The sequence below is a fragment of the Leguminivora glycinivorella genome, chromosome 23 (assembly GCF_023078275.1).
Source record: "Leguminivora glycinivorella isolate SPB_JAAS2020 chromosome 23, LegGlyc_1.1, whole genome shotgun sequence".
NCBI lineage: Eukaryota > Metazoa > Arthropoda > Insecta > Lepidoptera > Tortricidae > Leguminivora > Leguminivora glycinivorella.
In genome coordinates, this window is record NC_062993.1 from 11,453,631 (window position 1) to 11,473,176 (window position 19,546).

Here is a 19,546-nt window from a genome sequence, read left to right on the forward strand (position 1 = left end):
TAACGGCTAGGCGCTTCTCTATACAACCCGCGATAGTAAGCAGTCATCGTAGCTCACAGACGCCTTCAAATCAAGTCGAGTTACGCTCGCGTTGCCGACCGAGAAATTTATATACTCGTTTTTTGAAGAACTCTGAATTCCATACTATTCCCTTGGAGAACCCTCGGAAGCTCATTCCCCAGTCGGAGCGTTTGCGGCCAGAAATTTCTTCTTAAACTACACTATTTTACCTAAAAAAAATAACAAGAGAAATGTTTTCCTCAAACAGAAAAATGTTACTCTTTTCCCCTCAAGTTCAAGTCACTTTGATCATTCCTAACGAGGAAGAAAATCAATTATTTCGAATAGGTGACGTAAAAAGTAAATTTCACAAAATCACGGACTAATTAAAACATAGTATTGATATTAATTACCATGTAAATGTACATCAAGTAGCTTATGAAGAATGCGGTACTAATAAATAAAGTGTCATTGACGAAGTCGCGCGATTTTGTCAAATCTAACCTTAGAAGCATTTCAATAAAAACCAAGGGAGACGTCTTCATGAATGGCACGATTTATATCGTGTACGAAATATCCGTAATAATATCGATAATGACTTGTTAGTTGACGGAATCGCGACGGTAATTATTAAAAATACATCATGACAATGGAATATGTAAATTGTATGTCAATTATTTTTGCACGTTGACGGATAGATGTCGGACATATAAACAGCCACTTACTTATAAATTACATTTTCGTCTAACAATCTAGAATAGTCCGTTCCGTAGTCAACTAGGAACCCTTATAGTTTCGCCATGTCTGTCTGTCCGTCCGTCCGTCCGTCCGTCCGTCCGTCCGTCCGTCCGTCCGTCCGTCCGTCCGTCCGTCCGCGGATAATCTCAGTAACCGTTAGCACTAGACAGCTGAAATTTGGTACCAATATGTATATCAATCACGCCAACAAAGTGCAAAAATAAAAAATAATTGGCGAAAAAAACACGACTGTTTCATTAAAGTGGGGGCTGAATTTTTTTCCCAGATTCCAACCCCAACGTGTGATATATTGTTGGATAGGTATTTAAAAATGAATAAGAGTTTACTAAGATCGTTTTTTGATAATATTAATATTTTCGGAAATAATCGCTCCTAAAGGAAAAAAAGTGCGTCCCCCCCCCCCCTCTAACTTTTGAACCATATGTTTAAAAAATATGAAAAAATCACAAAAGTAGAACTTAATACAGACTTTCTAGGAAAATTGTTTTGAACTTGCAGCACCTCCAACCCGTCTCAGGGCAATGATATCGCGCGATCTTCAATCTCGTAACGCACCGACCGCCTTAGGCAAACTCATATTAACCGGGAAACCTTCAAATCAAGGGTGAACAGGCATCTTCTGGGCGAGCTCACTCCACCGTATGCCACCTTTGCATTTGGCTAGTTTGTGGTCAAATGGGCATAGTTTATAAGAAAAAAGAAAAATAAAAAAATGTACTAGTGGAACTTGACATAATATCTCCTTAGGTTGGTTTTCCTACAACATGACTATGTTTTGCTCAGCTTACACTGCATGGTCACACTACCTCACGTTAATTAAGGTGCCAAGACGACCGTGAAGTCTTTTCACTATGATTTCTAAATGCCGATACGGCGAAACATTTCTAAATACTTGTAAATACCAGTGAATGATAATCGACATAAATTTATTTAGCTGTCTTAGAAAATTGTAGTGTTACACGGAAATAAATGTATGTTTAACGTTAACACCTCACAAAATCACAATAACGCCATAATTTAAATTACACTTAAAATATAATCCGTACATTCATACATTCACGCCTGTATTCCTGAAAGGGGTATGCAGAGCACATGAAACAGCTCGTAACATGTATGGAAATTGTTTACAGTGCATTTTTTGTCAGAACGTCAATGTAAATCAGCAATTTTTAATTACTTGCTTTTGCCTGCGGCTTCGCTCGCGTTAAAAAGAGACAAAAAGTAGCCTATCTCACTCTCCATCCCGTCAACTATCTCCACTTAAAAATCACTTCAATTCGACGCTCTGTTTTGCCGTGAAAGACGGACAAACAGACACACACACTTTCCCATTTATAATATTAGTATGGATACTTTGTTCAAACACTACTTACCCCGAAATTGCAAATTAAATTACATTGGTCAGTAGATCAGTTTATAAAAAAAAACAACAACAACAACAACATACAATCACGCCTGTATCCCATAAACGGGTAGGCAGAGCACATGAAACTACTAAAGCTTCAGGGCCACTCTTGGCAAATAAGGGGTTAAAAGAAAACGAAACTATGGCAAAAAAAACCAGTTCAAAGATATTGAATGAATTGATTTCTTTATTAGGTACTCCAGTTTTGTTATTATTTGACTTATCTATTCAATGTCTTAAGCTTGTTTTTTCAGACTTCTGTCTGTTGATTTTACGGAAGCATTTTTTTTTTGTAAGTAGATCCGATTTTTTATAACCTGTATATATTTATTGTTTTACTCGATTTTTTTTGAGAGAAACAATAATGTATAAAAGTAGTGGGATAAAAATAAAACCACTTATCGATGTCAAATCAATATTATATTTTTCATATAACTCTTATTGACTGACCATGTTAAGATAAAATTCCAGAATAAAACAAGTACACGGTTTAAGTATAATTTAATAGTCTTTTTTCAATCTTGTTGTTCTTTTGCTTAGAATATTTTTCATCATCAAATACTTATTATGCTATAACAATTAATAATTAACATTATATATAGCGTTATTATAAGTACTCATTATTATTTGTATATAAATATTCAATGTTAAAAAGGTACTCGCGTAACCACCTTGCCGATGCACGGCAATATATAAATAGATATAGATTAAAATATATAAATGGAAAAATATATTATTCTATCTACCTACCTTAAACAGCACCTTTATATATAAGTAACTAACTAATCTTAAACTATTTTTACAAAATTGGACACTTGAACGTGAGAATAGAAATGCACAATACCCGTCGACTAGCCTATGTTAATTCTATTAATAGTATTTCAATAAATTAATAATAGTCAATCGAAATATTCAAAACATTAATAATTACCTATTATATTTGGTGCATTTGGTTACACAGTACTTTATTGCATCGCAATAGATAAATATATATACATCAATCAATATTCACATATTATTACTTATTTACATAATAATGTTAATATGTTTATTATTATCAATGCCATTAAATATTTGGATTAAGCATGAGATGTGTAACATCTGTATTAATTAGCAAATAAATAATCTTAAATGTTACGGTCCCAGTGTCGTCAGGATAAAATGCTCAATAAATAAAATTAACATAATGTTAATAAATCTTTGTTTCCTGTTGCTACCGCAAAAGGCCAAAACTTATTTCTGTTTTGGTTAAACGGAGGGCCTAGTCGTCGTTATAATTTTGTTTAAAGAGTCGCGAGCCTTCTTCCTTATTGTTTCTTGGCGTAAGCTCTGTATGCCCTATCCTGGGCCGCGGCTTCATCTTCCACGCTCCTTCTGTAGTGGCCTCCGGGACCGGTGGTATCGAAGTCATTTCCGTAGTGGGACGACGAGTAAGTCTGACTGTGGCTGACCTGGGGATGCTTCACGATCTCGTACGTAGTCTTCTCATGGGCCTCTCCACCTGAAACCAGCTTCTTCAAACCGATGATCGCTGACAGCAGTAGCGCAATCTTACCAATCAGCAGTGCCTTGCCCGCGATTAAAGCGATGGCCTGGAATGCGATGGCCAAGAATCCTCCCTTAATTGCGACGCCAGCTATGATAGGTCCGATCATCTTCTTAAGCTTGCTCCTAGCCTCGTTCATCGAACGTCCCATGTCGGCTCCAACGCTGGTCGGCGAGATGATCACTCGGTGTGTCTGTATCAACTTAGAAGTAGCTAACTGAAGATACTTATCCACTTGATCCGACTCGAGAGAGTTCAAGTCGCCTTCAGGGAGAGACGAAGGGAAAGCCCTTTGAGCTTCCGGCCTGCTGACGAGGCTGATCCCGTCGATTATGGGAAGGGAGTCCATCCTCGCGGCCCGGTCTACCAACTTGGCCGCCTGAATCTTGAAGCACTTGACAATCTCCTGGGACTTCTCACAGGTGTCATACATCCTTCCGAGCAGCTTCATCCCCGCTCCGAAATCAGCCGAGGCCACGGCGACGACACTCAAAAACAGGACTATAGTCCCGCGGCACTCCATTTTGATTGAAACCGGTGCCCTATCTCAGCTCTGGACCGATGTCCAGCGTGTACGCTTGCGTCTATTGAAATGCACAGAAAACACATGAGCACTGGCATTTATCTATTTTCACCGGGAACTGCATTTATCTATAAATCTTTTAGAGCGTGCAATCGTTGCATCGTGTGGACGTGCACTGAGGCGTGCATGTGCATGTGTCCTGTGTGAATGTGTGCGTGTTGTGACGATGTATTGGTGGCCGGCGACGTAGGTTCGCGCAGTAAGTCTGCGGTGTGGTCAATGCCAAGTTCAATGCTGCGTTATCGGGCTTTGTGCAAATTTTCCAGTTTTTTTCTGAAAAGTGTTGCGTGTTACAGTCATATATAGAAGTAGACCATTTTTAGATAAACGTGTTAGCAAAAACAAAATAAAGATACCCTAGGCTCGCATTCTTCTGCAAATATGGGTAAAAGAAAGTGTACTGATGTAACATAATCAACATAGTGTTATGGTAACCATTAAAAACGTCCGAATAACATAAATTACCAGTGATAGGGGATTTGGATGCCACACTGCGGGATGTCAAGTAGAAACAGTGATACGGATATGCCGTCCGCCCGTGATAATTTTTCTTATGTCATAGTAGACAAATGATCAGACGGAGCGCCTAATGGTAAGCAACTATCGTAGCTCATAAACAATGAGGTTACAAGTAACTGGTCGAAAAATAAACGCAATTTCCGTGTAGGTAATATACAATACAATACAATACAATACAATACTCTTTATTGCACACCTCACATAGTTTACAAGTAATACACAAGAAACAAAACAAATTAAACAGAGGTAACAACAGGCGGTCTTATCGCTGAAGAGCGATCTCTTCCAGACAACCTTTGGGTACTGGAGTTAATATAATCAGAATATATGGTAGGTGGCTCTAAAAATATGAGAAGTAGAATTTAAATACAACCAAACAACACAAAACACTCATTCAAATAGACATACATAAATAAGTATAACCATAAACATACATAAACATACACACATAAATATATATATAAAAAGGTTTATATTCATAGAGAAACAAACAACAGTGTCATTCATAAAATCTAAGGAAGGGAAAGATAGTATTCTTTAAGGTTTGATTTAAACGAGGCAATAGATTGAGAACGTCTTAACTCAACAGGGAGAGAGTTCCACAGTCGAATAGCTTGGAAAGTAAATGAACGATTATAAAATTTGGAAGATGAAGATGGCACAGATAGAAGGAAATTTTGAGAGGATCTAATTGAATTAAGATAAGAGAAACGCTCCTTGAGATAGCGGGGAGTTGCTGGATTAAAAAGTATAGAATAAAGAAGAGAAATTATGTGAGAATTCCGACGACGACGGATGGGGAGCCATTTTAGTTGAGATCGAAAACTGGAAACATGGTCGTATTTGCGCAGCCCAAATATGAACCGAATGCAGACATTTTGAATACGTTCAAGCTTACTTAGCTGATCCTCAGTAATATCCAAATAAGAAATGTCAGCATAATCAAGAATGGGATGAAGTAATGTCTGAGCAAGCGCAATCTTTGTAGGAATAGGTAGAAAGTTACGAAGTCGCCTGAGGGAACCTATAGCGGCAAACATCTTCCTGCTCACTTCGCTCACTTGAGGTACCCAGGTTAGAGAGTTATCCATGATAACGCCAAGATTTCTGACCTGGTTGGAATAAGGGATTTGGACATCATCAAACACCACCGGAGAAAGCTTAACGAAATCGATTTGGGAAATCAGTTTAGGGCTGCCAATCACAATCACTTGAGTTTTCCCTGGATTTACTTTAAGACCATAATTCTGACTCCAATCTGATAAGCGTTTCAAGTCACGATTTTGTGTAATATATTTATAACATAAACGATATTGAATAAGCAAGTGTTGCTTAGGTAAATAGTAATGATTAACACGTTCCCTGTGTAACCGACAACCAGAAATTGACTCCTCACGTGCATTTTTATTTTGTTGTAAATTAACTCGGAACTGTATTATACATAGGTTACTAGGTAAATTTTGCAAAACAACTTTATTTTTTACAATCGTTCAAAGTATTTTCCGTCACAATTAATACACTTACTCATGCGTAAAAACCAATCATCAAAAATATCTTTCCATTTTTTTTCTGGAAGTAAAGCACACTCATTGTCCCAGGCCCTTAAAAGTTCCTCATCATTGGTAAATTTTCTACCTTTCAGCTTATCTTTGATAACAGGGAATAATGCAAAGTCGCAAGGTGCTAGATCGGGGCTGTATGGCGGTTGCTCAACCATTTTTATCCCGGTATTCTTTAAAAAATTGACTGTTTGAGCCACTCGATGTGCCGGTGCGTTATCATGGTGAAAATGCCAAGTACCGAGTCTTGACTTCGGACGGATTTCCTGAAGTTTATTTAGCACCCGAGGTAAACATTCTGTAGTGTACCAGGTAGCTGTTACCGTACGCTGACTCTCTAGAACAACTCGATCCACTATACCACGGTTTGTAAAAAATACAGCTATCATCTTTTTCTTGACAGATTTTGATTTACGGGGTTGTGTTGGCGTAGGTTCATTTTCAAAGAGCCAAACTTTATTTTTACTTTTTGATGGTACGTCATAATAATACAGCCATGTTTCATCTCCTGTGATAATGCCGTTTACATAAGCACTTGACCCGTTTTCATATAGTTTTAACATTTTCTTACACCATTTAACTCGACAGGCCCTTTGCTCCTCGGTAAGGTCGTGAGGTACCCATAGAATGCAAACTTTTCTTACTCCGAGAATGTCGTGCAAAATTTTGTGAACACTTGGTGCACTAATGCCCAGGGATTCTTCTATTTGCCTATAGGTCATTCGATGGTCAACTCGCAGCATTTCTTCTACTTTGGATACGTTATCTGAAGAACACACGTCACTAGGCCGTCCTGATCTTGGTGCATCAGAAACCTCAAAATTCCCGCGTTTAAATTCACAAAACCAACGATAAACAGTCGTACGATGAGGGCAGTTTTCTTTAAAAACAGTTTGCATTTCCTTAAGACAGTCATCTAACGACAGGCCCCTCTCAAAGTTGTAGCGAATTACAATTCTTATGTCGTCTCTAGACCACGCCGACATGATTAAACTTCAAAGTTTTTTTTTATTAAGAAATTAAAAAAAAAAACGAAAATGTTTTCCCGCCAAACATTGTCTATGGAACTATAGTTTTAAAAAAAAATAGTACTTGGCCACTTCTTTGTGTCATATTTGTGTATTGCAAAACTTATCTAGTAACCTAGGTATTGTTATATTTATATACAAATACATCTTTTATGACGACCGTTTTCCCCATTTTCCCACTTTTCCGAGTGACCCACATGTGATGCACACACGTATAGGCTTCTAAACTAGTGCCCACAACGTGATGCATGCACGTATTATCTCATTGCTGAGTGCATCACTCCTATGTTTATATACATATTTTTAAGTAATTTGACGTTCTTTTTGTTTTTATATATGTGGCTTACGTTTGTTTATGACATTTTTTTGAAAGAAGAAAGTTTGACAAAAGTTTGATTGGTATATGAATATGCCTAGTCAATTGTCAGAAGTGTTTGGTAAGACGGATGTTAATCATGAAATACTCTTGAAAACTAAATGCGATTAGTTATTTTTTGCCATATACCTACTTACTAATAAATATAGATAATTTTAGAGGGAGTTATAGAAAAGATCATGGACGAATTGGAGCAAATTGATGGTTCTAACATTTCTGGTGATGGGCCTGTATCGTCCTTGGACTATTGATGACATAAAATACTTTATCAATCGTGATTATCTTGAAGATTCCAGAATCAAACAATTGGAGATTACGTGGCTTTGCAAAAACTTACTAAAACATAGCCTGAACCAGGTTTGCCGCCTCTAGTTCAAAATGCAGAATGTGTGCTGCCAGTACCAAATTTGACGTCTGACAACCGACAACCTGGAGCTTTATCTAGTTGAATCCTTGCATCACAGTTTACAAATTTGTTTGATTAGTCTTTTGTTTTCAATATAACGTGACATTAATGCAAATAATTAATATTCTTTAGTTATTTAAAATAAAAAACTGTAGCGAGACAAAATAACATCACGCGCGAGCGCGCGGATCCGAATACTTTCTCGCTCGCACATCACTACCTGTCACGATCAGCGGACCGATCTACCCGAGCGGGCGTGAAGAACTTCGAGCGGCGCGGGGAGCGCGGGCGGCGAGGAAACCGTAATAAAAGGCGCCGCGCGGCCGCCGATCATTCACTCGTTAGCGGTGAAGCTTGAGAGACGGCCTATGCTATGCCTCAAGCCTAACCAACAAATGAGCACGGGTCGAGACTGTCTACACGGACCGCCCATAAGTTCATATTCGGTTAGCCGTGAGTGGACAGAGCAAGGGGATGAGAATGCCGATGCGTACCGCCCCCGATCTTAAGTTGCGCCCAAGTGGGGCCCATGAATGACAACTACCCTCAATGTCAAAGAAGAAGTTGCACCTACCCTACAATATTTTCTGGAATAGAAATAAGGATGCAAGCAACGTAATATCATGTGCAAAGGACTGTTGCACACTACTGGACCAGCTTCACTCCAGGGGGAGGGTTCTCACAAACCCTCACAAGCAGAGCAGTACAGTGTTTCGTCAACTCCATGGAACTAGAGTATAAACCGATCTACACACGTTTTGATACTCTCTCGTCTGCATACGTACCAGAGGGAGAGACAACACAGATCCTGTTATTCCTGGTACTCTCACGGGACGTCAAAGAGTACCAGAGGGGGAGAATGTAGCGAGACAAAATAACATCACGCGCGAGCGCGCGGATCCGAATACTTTCTCGCTCGCACATCACTACCTGTCACGATCAGCGGACCGATCTACCCGAGCGGGCGTGAAGAACTTCGAGCGGCGCGGGGAGCGCGGGCGGCGAGGAAACCGTAATAAAAGGCGCCGCGCGGCCGCCGATCAGTCAGTTGTTAGCTAGTGGTCTAGCTTGGGAGACGGCCTCTGCTATGCCCCAAGTCCAACCAACAAATGAAGCACGGGTCGAGACCGTCTACACGGACCGCCCATAAGCTTCATAATCGGTTGGCCTTTGGTCTTGCAGTGGTCGTCCCTGAGGACCTTCAACTCATGTTTAGCTAGGTACTCCACTTGTATGATGATTATTTGTAATATTGGAAGTTAAACCAATAAACAACTGGTTCCTACTTGGCGTCTTATTCCAACCACCCTACAAAACATATTTTTCTTTAAACAGCCATCACCTGGCAACATTATGAGAATGTCCTCCGGACGCACGTGTTTTCTGTCAAACTTTTCGTACCCAATATGTGCACGCAAATAAAAAACATCTAGCTCACACGTGCAATTTTTGGCGATGCCTTAAGTTCACGAGGGGTCGTGCATCACCCATGATGCATGCACGTATCATGTATACCCTAAAATGCTACACATATGATACATGCACAGGGAACGTGTTAAAACTGTAGGTATTATTTCCATGTAATATTAAAAAAATCAAACTTTTTTTGTCACTAAGAAAATAATTTATGTGAAAATTTTGCACTAAATTATTTATCGATGACAAAGTGAATTTTCACTTTAATTTATAAATCACATATTTTACTTTTATTATACTAAACTGATCAAGAAAAATAAATTCAGCAGTAATAACAATGATGATTTGATGTCGCATTTATTATTTAAAATATTGACCCGTAATAGCAATAAATTGATAATAGTATAAAGGTAGGTAAATAAATTACGATAAAAAAACTGTCCTTTTTCTAACCACATAAAGTTTGGAATCCCGCGGCATATCCATACTAGCATAATGTTTGAAGTCATTCACCCCGTGTGGCATCCAAATCCCCGATCACTGTAAATTACACATAAGTACTATTTTTTAAATATTATAATTCTGTGCTTATTTTTGGATTGATAAGAAACATTGTTACTCAGCGTCAATATTTCCTTTCTAAACAAGCAACGAACGGCGAAGTGTCACTGTCGAGCGACAATTGACTCTTTCTCTGTCCCTGGTCCCAGCTCGCTAGTTGGGGTCGGGCCTCCTTATGGCTCGGCGCCAGGACGCTCTGTCCCGGGTTGTCGTGGTTGGTGACAGTTGCTTGAGGTCTCTCTGGACATTGGACCACCACGAGGCGGGCGGTCTTCCTCTTCCTCTGGATGGATTGGGGGTATCGAGCACCTTGCGGACGGTGTGGGTGTCTTCTCGTCGCATGACGTGGCCAAACCATCGCAATCTGCCCTCCTTCAGCTTGTCGGTAATAGAAGCGGTCTTAAATGTGCCCCGTATGTAGTCGTTCCGGACCTTATCCAGCCGCGTGACACCACCGGCCCACCTCAGCATTTTCATTTCATTTACATGCAATCGGTTTTCGTGTACCTTATTGGTGGTCCAGCATTCGGTGTCATACAGCATGGCTGGTCTGACTACGGACTTGTATATTTTACCCTTCGTCTTGATGGGCATTTTGGGGTCACATAGTACGCCAGTAAGCGACCTTCTTCATCGACAGTTGCATCATTGGCGATTACAGAGCCCAGGTATTTGAATTTCGGTACTTTTGGTAGAGGGGCATTATCGATAAATATATCATTCCCTATTGCGGCCGCTCCTCCGAAATTACACTCCATAAACTCTGTCTTGGTTCTACTGATGCGTAGTCGAGCGACAATTGACTATTCTAAAAAAAGGCCACTGGACTCTTCGAACCTTCGTCCCTACGTGGCATTTGATACATAGTCCTGTATATCCTTCTTTCTTTGAGCACTGATTTCCATCTAGCTAAAACTTATAAATATTTTGCTCAACGCATAAGCATTGCCATCCAACGTGGCAATGCGGCCAGCCTTCTGGGCACACTACCCGGTGGCAGCGACTTGGGTGAGGTTTTTTATTAATAAGTTATTTTAATTTAATCTAATTTATTTATTCTTATTTCTAAGTCTATTTATAGTTGTTATATTGTTTGTTTTTCAATAAAGTATAAATGACAGCAACTAAGAAACTTCTACTTTAATTTAGTGCTTAAGTTGGCAGATCAACTAAATAACCATAGATGGGTATCAGACAAAATGGGGCCTCTTACAATTGAGGTAGCATTTTAATGTCTTAAGTTTGACGCGAGTACCAACTATTTATCTAGCAACTGAATTATTATATTGGAAACAATTTAAGAGATACAGTTTAATCGGAAAACGGCTATCTATTAATATAAAATATACAGTTCTTTTAAAATATTTATATAGCAAATTAACATAAAAAGTACATTTAAAATTTATACATCGGGACTCATCACCTGAGCTGTCATTTTAATTAAAAAAAAGAATTCTTATAAAATATTAAGGTCGACAAAATATTATACTTATGGGTAAGAAATTAGGTGTTTGGGGGTGCTGGCAACTTCGTCTATACATTTAATTTAACTTTTCATGACGTTTACTCTATCAAATCTAAGGCCGGTCTTACGCAGTCTTAACATCACTCTGAAAGATTCATTTTTTGGCAGGAAAACCGTAATGCCTTTTCATAAATCGTTCCGCAGATTTTATAATATCGAATCTTATGCTGGCACAATGTTAATGAGCAAAATAATCTTCTAAATTAAGAATATTTCTGTAGATTTTTGTTTGCATAATATTAAGGCAGTAAAAAGTTGTCCATCTTCTTCCTATTTCTGTTTTGATAATGAGTCTTGTGTGTTGGGGTTGCAAGATACCTAACACTCCTCCTCGCTTCGCTCGTCGTCGTAGCTAACGGTGCCTCTGGGACTGTATTTCATTTCCTTTTTGCTATCGTTGTTTTTTTCATACAAAATACCTAAGAATTATGCCCCAGCAAATTTGGTAGGACTTATATTCTACTAAAAAAATAATCTAACCCTAACCCACTTTTCTGCTAGCAGAAAATAATTCTGCTCTTGTACCTTTAATATTATACTATACGATTATGACGGTATTTTTTTAAATACCATGTCGGTGGTAAACAAGCATACGATCAGCCTGATGGAAAGTAGTCACCGTAACCTATGGACGCCTGCAACTCAAGGGGTATCATATGCGCGTTACCGACCCATTAGAAGGTTATACACTCCTTTTTGCTGTGTACTTAAAATGACATGGTACGCGTTCCCTTATAGAGATATTTAAATACTACTCGTGGTTTAAGGGTCGCAAATACGATGTTTGAATAGAATAGAATAAACATATATTCATGAACACAGGCAAGACAAAATACACATAATAACAACAAAATAAAAAGGAATGAAGTGCCACGAAATGGCCTTACCTCAGCGTGTTGCTGGTGACTTCCAGCGCTGATCTTCCGATGAGACCATCGGTACGTAGCTACCATCAACCCGTTTTCATAAAAAAACGATTTTATATGTGTTCTTAAAAAAACATACTTCCCATTATTTTTTTTAGTTGCCTCCGCAATTTAAATACTACTTTAAATGATGAGCTAAGTATAATTATTTAGGTGCTAACATCTATATGACTACAAATATTAAAAATCTTACGCTTTACAATATTATACTAGGTGCCAATTATTATTTTAGTCGCCAAAGTATTGTTTAATGTTCCTCGGAAATATTTTTGTCGCTTGAAATTTGCTGCCGTTTTTTCAATAAAAATGATGCTTAATATTTGAGGCTCATATATTTTTTTTGTCGCCACAATATTAAAACACAGCCAAATTATATTATTGTATGCCCGACTTAACTTCCCGTTTAATATTTTAGTTGCCCGGTTAATTATATGCCCTTAAGTTTGAGTACCTAACAACCTTCGCGATACGCTTAGAGAAAACGAATTTGAAAAATACGTAGTAATTTTAGTCACACACAGTTAAGTGCCACGCTTATGGTGCTTATATTAGACTAAATGACAATATGAACTTAGCTTATTCAAAAACTAGAGCGTCAAAAAATATTTTATTAATACTAACAACAAAATATTGTCTTCGGTTACCGCGATAGTTACTCATGAAATAAAACTATGGAAACGGATTAAATCGCGTATAATTAATTTAAAATTAATCCCGACGTTTCGAACTCTTTACAGGCGTTCGTGATCAACCCCCCGAGTCACCCGTTGACCACGAACGCTGTAAAGAGTTCGAAACGTCAGGATGAATATTAAATTCATTATACGCGATTTAATCCATTTCATGACTAACAACAAAAATTCACCACAGGCAGTTGAGGGTTGCAAAGTAGATCGTAAACCAACGTCATTGCGACGGTGGACCGATAAAATATGAATTTGAAAGTATTCCATAAAAAAAATAGACAGACCGACAGAGTCGAAACGTAGCGGTTGATTTTGTTCCTTAGGTACGGAACCCTAAAAATATATGGGGTTATATGGGTCTGACAGAATAATTTTGGTCAGAAACACACTTTCGGTCGAATACCGAATGCCGCTACCACGCATTCGACACAATTGGCAGAATATTGTTTTACAGAACATTTGGTCGACGTTGATTTATCATAATTTTAAGTACCTATACCTACCATAATAATCATATACCATACTACTACAAGAGCAGAATTATGACACGTCATCAAAAAGGTCCCAGATACTGTCCCAGAGCCACCCGCTTTAGGTACGACGACGAGCGAAGCGAGGAGGAATGTTAGGTATCTTGCATCCTCCACACATCCGACTCGCCAAAAAAGTTTCTACAAGACAATAGTGAAACAAAAATAATTATAATATATTTTAAGTATGTGTGATGATCTTCAGAAAAAAATAATATATTATTATTTTTTTTCTGAAGATCATCACACATACTTAAAATTACCTTTACTTCATAAATTTGTAGGTATGAATTACAAATTCTCATAGTGCAAGCATACTCAGACATTTCGCACAAAGCCCGTCTTCGCGCATTGCCAGTCACTCGAACGGAACGCATAATCTGCACTTATTATAGGTAATTGAACACTTATACTGCTGCCCCACATCTTGAGATCGATATCTTTAACTGTGGGACAAAGTTACGATTTTAATTTAGTATTTTGGTACCTATTACGCAAGTTAATTTGTTTTTTTTTTTACTTTAATGCCGACTTTTTTCCTGCTAGAATAAAATCACATCAATATAAAGACTTTATCATTTAGTAGTAACTTTTTAAATTGTTAGACTCAAAACAAAAACATTTTTTTTTTATATTAGGTCATGCAAAAAAAAATGAGTCCCTACTTTGAACAAAAATGTATAGTAAAAAATAACACTAATTAATGATAACATGTTTAACCAGTGCAATCAGTCAACGCAGGGCAGCTTGTGGCGAGCTGTTGGGGAACAGCGACCCCACGTACCCGAGTGCTCCTGGGGAGTTCTGTTACCCGTAAGGCGGGTGGGTGGGACAGTACAGTACTCTCTACCTCTGGCTTGCCTTGGCTGGCCGTCCAGAGTGGAGTCGTTAGGGCTACATGCCCCAGGGGTGGAAGTGAAAATTTGCATAAGACGCGAGTTGGTACAGTGGCTTAACAGCCACTGGGCAGAAAGCGGTGTACACCTCTCGACACCCTTGAGTTCTCACACCGGTGTTGCCTTTGAGCCATCTTGGATGTCGCTTTTTGTGGGGGCCCATCTTGTGGGGACGAGTCACCGTCTGCCGGAAATAAAATTGGATACCATTTTATTAGGCAGGCGTCCGGTTTTTTATCCATAGCCCAGTATTTAGTCCATCACTTTCATCAAAATAGCCCAGTTCATTTTAGATTCCATTAATTCTCAAATAGTCCTTACACCCTGGCGGGTGCTGTCTCTGCGTGTATCCCATGATACGGGCAAGGGCAGCATCCGCTCGGTGTACCCCTTACATTTCATTAAAGTGTCAAAAGGACCTCTACGCGTTGGCTTCGGCCCCGCGCACGCCTCCCAAAGGTCCGGAACACCATTGTTCCGTGATGGGAAAGACATTAATTAAATAGCTAGTTTAAATCTAAAAAAAGCTCTCGACGCATTGTACGAAGAATGCTGGTGACATTTCCTCGCTTGACGCGTTTTGCGAAGATGTCACCCAGTTCAGTTACCAACCACGATGGGAACTCCCCTGATGGGAAGCGATCACTGCCGTCCATGGACACCCGAAACACCAGAAGTGTTGGAGGTGCGTTGCCGGCCTTTAAGATTTTTGGTGGTGGTTTGTTATAAAATTGATTTGCGTATTATTTTTTGTGTTTCCACGCATAAACATTAATGGGTGAGATCATTAATTGCATATAAAAACTGGTTGACTAGCACGTTATTAATTCACATATTATCTGTCATATTCTTTCTTTTGAATACCCGTAGGTACTAGTTAAAGTACCCACGTAAAACAATTTCAGAGAAATCACCATACGCAATTACGCGTGCATGTAAACATACTAAACATTTTACATGCCCTGTGCACATCCATGTTGATGTGACAATAATCATCAACTTTTCGAGTCGTTTTGGTAATGAAAGTGTTCAAAACTGCTTTGAACTTTTCTTTTATATAGAGTTCAATCACATCTCAGACACTGGCGATCAAAATATATGAAAGAGGAGCGTTATTAGCACACATTCTAAGCTCGTGTAGGTGAACGCGTACCATGCTTGTATGAGTGAGATATGACGTCTAGGTCGACTGTTCGCGTTTTAGACAGGCGATAACTGTGAGGTAACCGAGAGGGGTTGGGCTGCACTTTCAGCGGGGAGCGGGAGTGGCCAATTGGCCATACTGTACGATAGTACTTTTTATTATACTGTGGTTCAGTATTGGGAGAACATAAGGGACAATGTGATGGAACGAGTTAGAAGTATCGACTCAATTGATACACGAAGCTTATTTTTTATGCTTAGTTAATGCTAACCATTTCGTTTAGTTTTTGCTCTGAAGGCACTAACAAAAAGCGATATACAGGTTGGTTCGTGATGATGAACCTAACAGCATGTCGAATTTAACGGAAAACAATAAAAAACACGGTGTAGAAAAACGAGGATAGTGCTAGTCGTGCATCTTGAGATACCAAACTATAAACATTGATGGACTGACGCCGTAGTTTGCGTGGGCGACCGTCGCGTCGCATCGCATCGCCTATCATCGATAGTTCATCGACGTCGCCTACCTAAGACACTTCCATAGAGATCGAAGGTTTGATTTCGTCGCACCGCATCGCGTCGCATCGCCGTCGCGCGACCGTCACGCGACCATCGTCCACGCAAGCCAACTGCGTAACGTCGTTCCAAAACACACAATACGAGTAGTTCGCACAATCCAGCTCAAAAAGGTCACTCAAGCGCCCAGAGAAAGTCATGTCATTTTTGAACCCGTGACGAAATTATGATGGTGTCAACTGTCATTAGAGAGCGAAGTGACGTCACGGTGATTATTGTTATCAAGATGTGTATAGGAAGTGTGAGTAAGTAAAATGAAACAGTAGTAAATGAATATTGTTTCCTGCGCTGCGACCGGAAAGCGTCAAATTTCGGATTCTGCGCTGAACAGCTTCCCAAATCCCAACTCCGTCGTAAAAATCTTACTTTACTGGCCTAAGTATGTAATCTTATCTTATCTACTATTAAATTCGATGACATTAAATTTACCCAAAAAAATGTATGTAAATATTACTGAATAAGAAAGAAGCAGTAATAAATAATAAGTACATCGGGGCAAATCTCGACTGGGAGGCAAATGTAACTGGTCTATTTTTTTCATAATTTACAATGTTTGCATTATTAAATAGAGTGTCCACCAGTATGGTAGGCGTGTTCAGTGGATACATGTAGAACTCAACACTATACATAGTATAATAATAAAAAAAATGGATTAGTTACAATTAAATACTTAAAATAAATAAATAAATATTGGGGACACCTTACACAGATCAACTTCGCCCCAAACTAAGTAAGCAAAGCTTGTACTATGGGTGCTAAGCGACGATATACATACTTAAATAGATAAATACATACTTATATACGTAGAAAACATCCATGACTCAGGAACAAATATCTGTGCTCATCACACAAATAAATGCCCTTACCGGGATTCGAACCCAGGACCGCGGCTTAGCAGGCAGGGTCACTACCGACTGAGCCAGACCGGTCGTCCCCCAGTCGAGATTTGCCCCGCTGTACCTTACCTAATTATATACCCAACTGCAGGTAAAACTGACTACCCCGAGGTAATGTAATTTTTGAGGTAAGTATAGTTATTTTTGCAGCTTATTGTTATTATTTAGATTATTATCCTCACCTAAAGAGTCCGCACGTTTTAAGTTCAAATCCAAACGAAATTCTGAAAAAGTCTTTCCTGTTGCACTCGCCAAACATTGTGACAAAATTACGTCAAATTTTACCCTCCCATATTTTGCATGCATATTTTGAAAGCGCTGGTGGCCTAGCGGTAAGAGCGTACGACTTTCGATCCGGAGGTCGCGGGTTCGAACCCAGCTCATACAACAATGAGTTCTTCTGAACTTATGTGTGAAATGTCATTTGATATTTTGCCAGTCGCTTTTCCCTGAAGGAAAACATCGTGAGGAAACCGGACTAATTCCAATAAGGCCTAGTTACCCTTCGGGTTGGAAGGTCAGATGGCAGCCGCTTTTCTAAAACTAGTGCCTACGCCAAATCCTGGGATTAGTTGTCAAAACGGACCCAGGCTCCCATGAGCCGTGGCAAATGCCGGGATAACGCAAGGAGGATGATGATTTTGTATTCCTACAAACTACAAGTTATGTTTAATTACCCCTGTATTTACTCCGTCAATTATTACTTATAACAGCCCCATTAACTAGTGAAAGTAGCAAAAACATAGTTTGAGACTTTTACTGTCTAATTTGTGAATTTACACGATCAAGATTGCGAGGTAAGTGAGATGTACATTTAAATACTTAGTAGATTGTGTCACAAGGGAGCAAAATGGCATATCTACGGCGAGGGCATACATTGATTCCTGAACGAAGCGAATCCTGCATTGTGAATTTAACAAGTTCGACTTGTTGCGTGTTTATCCATTTGAAACAAAAGTAAGTATTTTAGTAAACGGAATAAATCACAATATTGATGATACAAGCCGAATTTGTTCGAACAAGGTCAAACTTGTTACTAAAAGATATTTGATAGAATCAGCGAAATATTTATGTTTAAAACAATATGTGTCATGTCACTTTTATTAAATCGACTTCTTGATTAAAATATATTGTTGATTCATATGACTTAGTAACTTGTAGAATGTACTAGTTACACTTAACAAAATCTAACTTGTTGTTTGATCCAAAGAGGACATAATTTTAACTAAAAAACTTGAACGATCATGAAAACTAGGCGCGTAGCCGAATGACACAAACGCTCACAAAACGAAACGCTCGTTGATATCTATCTCTATCGCTCTTGCGTATTGGCGCGACAGAGCCAGACTACCTTTCGCGGCGTTTCGTTTTCGTTTCGCGTCGCAGAAATTCGGCTACACCCCCTGGTTGTTTTTTCTCGCAGTGTGAGCGTATAGTGTGTGTTGTAACTAAAGCTTATAGGCTGTGCTCTGACGAGATGTTTAACATGATGCCATCGGCCTCTTTCTACCACTTCACCACTCACCGTCGCTCGAACGTTCACCCTCAAACCCTGTAGCCTACATGATCCCACACTTTGCGGTTGCCTAACCGTCTTTTACGAACTTAGAGTTCACACTTTTTTTAACCCCCGGCGCAAAAACGACGGGGTGTTATAAGTTTGACGTGTCTGTCTGTGTGTGTGTCTGTCTGTCTGTTTGTCTGTCTGTGTGTGTGTGTGTGTGTGTGTCCGTCTGTGGCATTGTAGCTCCCGAACGGATGAATCGAAAACTGAGTTCATCGGGAGTGTTCTTAGCCATGTTTTATGAAAATCGGTCTACTATGTCGCGGTCGGGGTTTTATCAAAATTTTAATTTTGTGGTTAGGTTATGTATGGTAATAAGGAACTTGACTGTACTTAAAATAAAATATTTTATACCATGTAAGAAAGACATGGATATAAGTTATTTTTAAACCCAATTTCTATTTAATAAGACAGGTAGAAATATATAAAGTAACCGAGTTGACTGTGACGACACTCAATTCGATTTCATATTAATTCCATATTAGCAAGACGTTGAAATTTGATTTGATAGTTCTTAAAAAGAAGCTGATTTGACTAGGACGCAAATTGTCATAGACTTCAGTTGCGTGACACTGATGCGTCATTGAACTCTGGTTGACGCAACTGGCCCTTAGAGGAATTTCCTCTTGCAAACTTAACGCTCCGG

At 39.1% G+C, this 19,546-nt stretch overlaps 2 protein-coding genes across 2 annotated transcripts; both read right to left on the reverse strand.

Moving 5' to 3' along the window:
- Positions 1 to 2,635: 2,635 nt before the first annotated feature.
- On the reverse strand, positions 2,636 to 4,260 carry LOC125238238. Its single transcript, XM_048145514.1, has one exon. The coding sequence runs from the start codon at positions 4,231 to 4,233 to the stop codon at positions 3,472 to 3,474; it is 762 nt and encodes a 253-aa protein (XP_048001471.1). The 5' UTR covers positions 4,234 to 4,260; the 3' UTR covers positions 2,636 to 3,471.
- A 6,051-nt stretch (positions 4,261 to 10,311) lies between these two features.
- On the reverse strand, positions 10,312 to 10,752 carry LOC125238221. The gene has a single exon (XM_048145496.1). The coding sequence runs from the start codon at positions 10,750 to 10,752 to the stop codon at positions 10,312 to 10,314; it is 441 nt and encodes a 146-aa protein (XP_048001453.1).
- Positions 10,753 to 19,546: the final 8,794 nt, after the last annotated feature.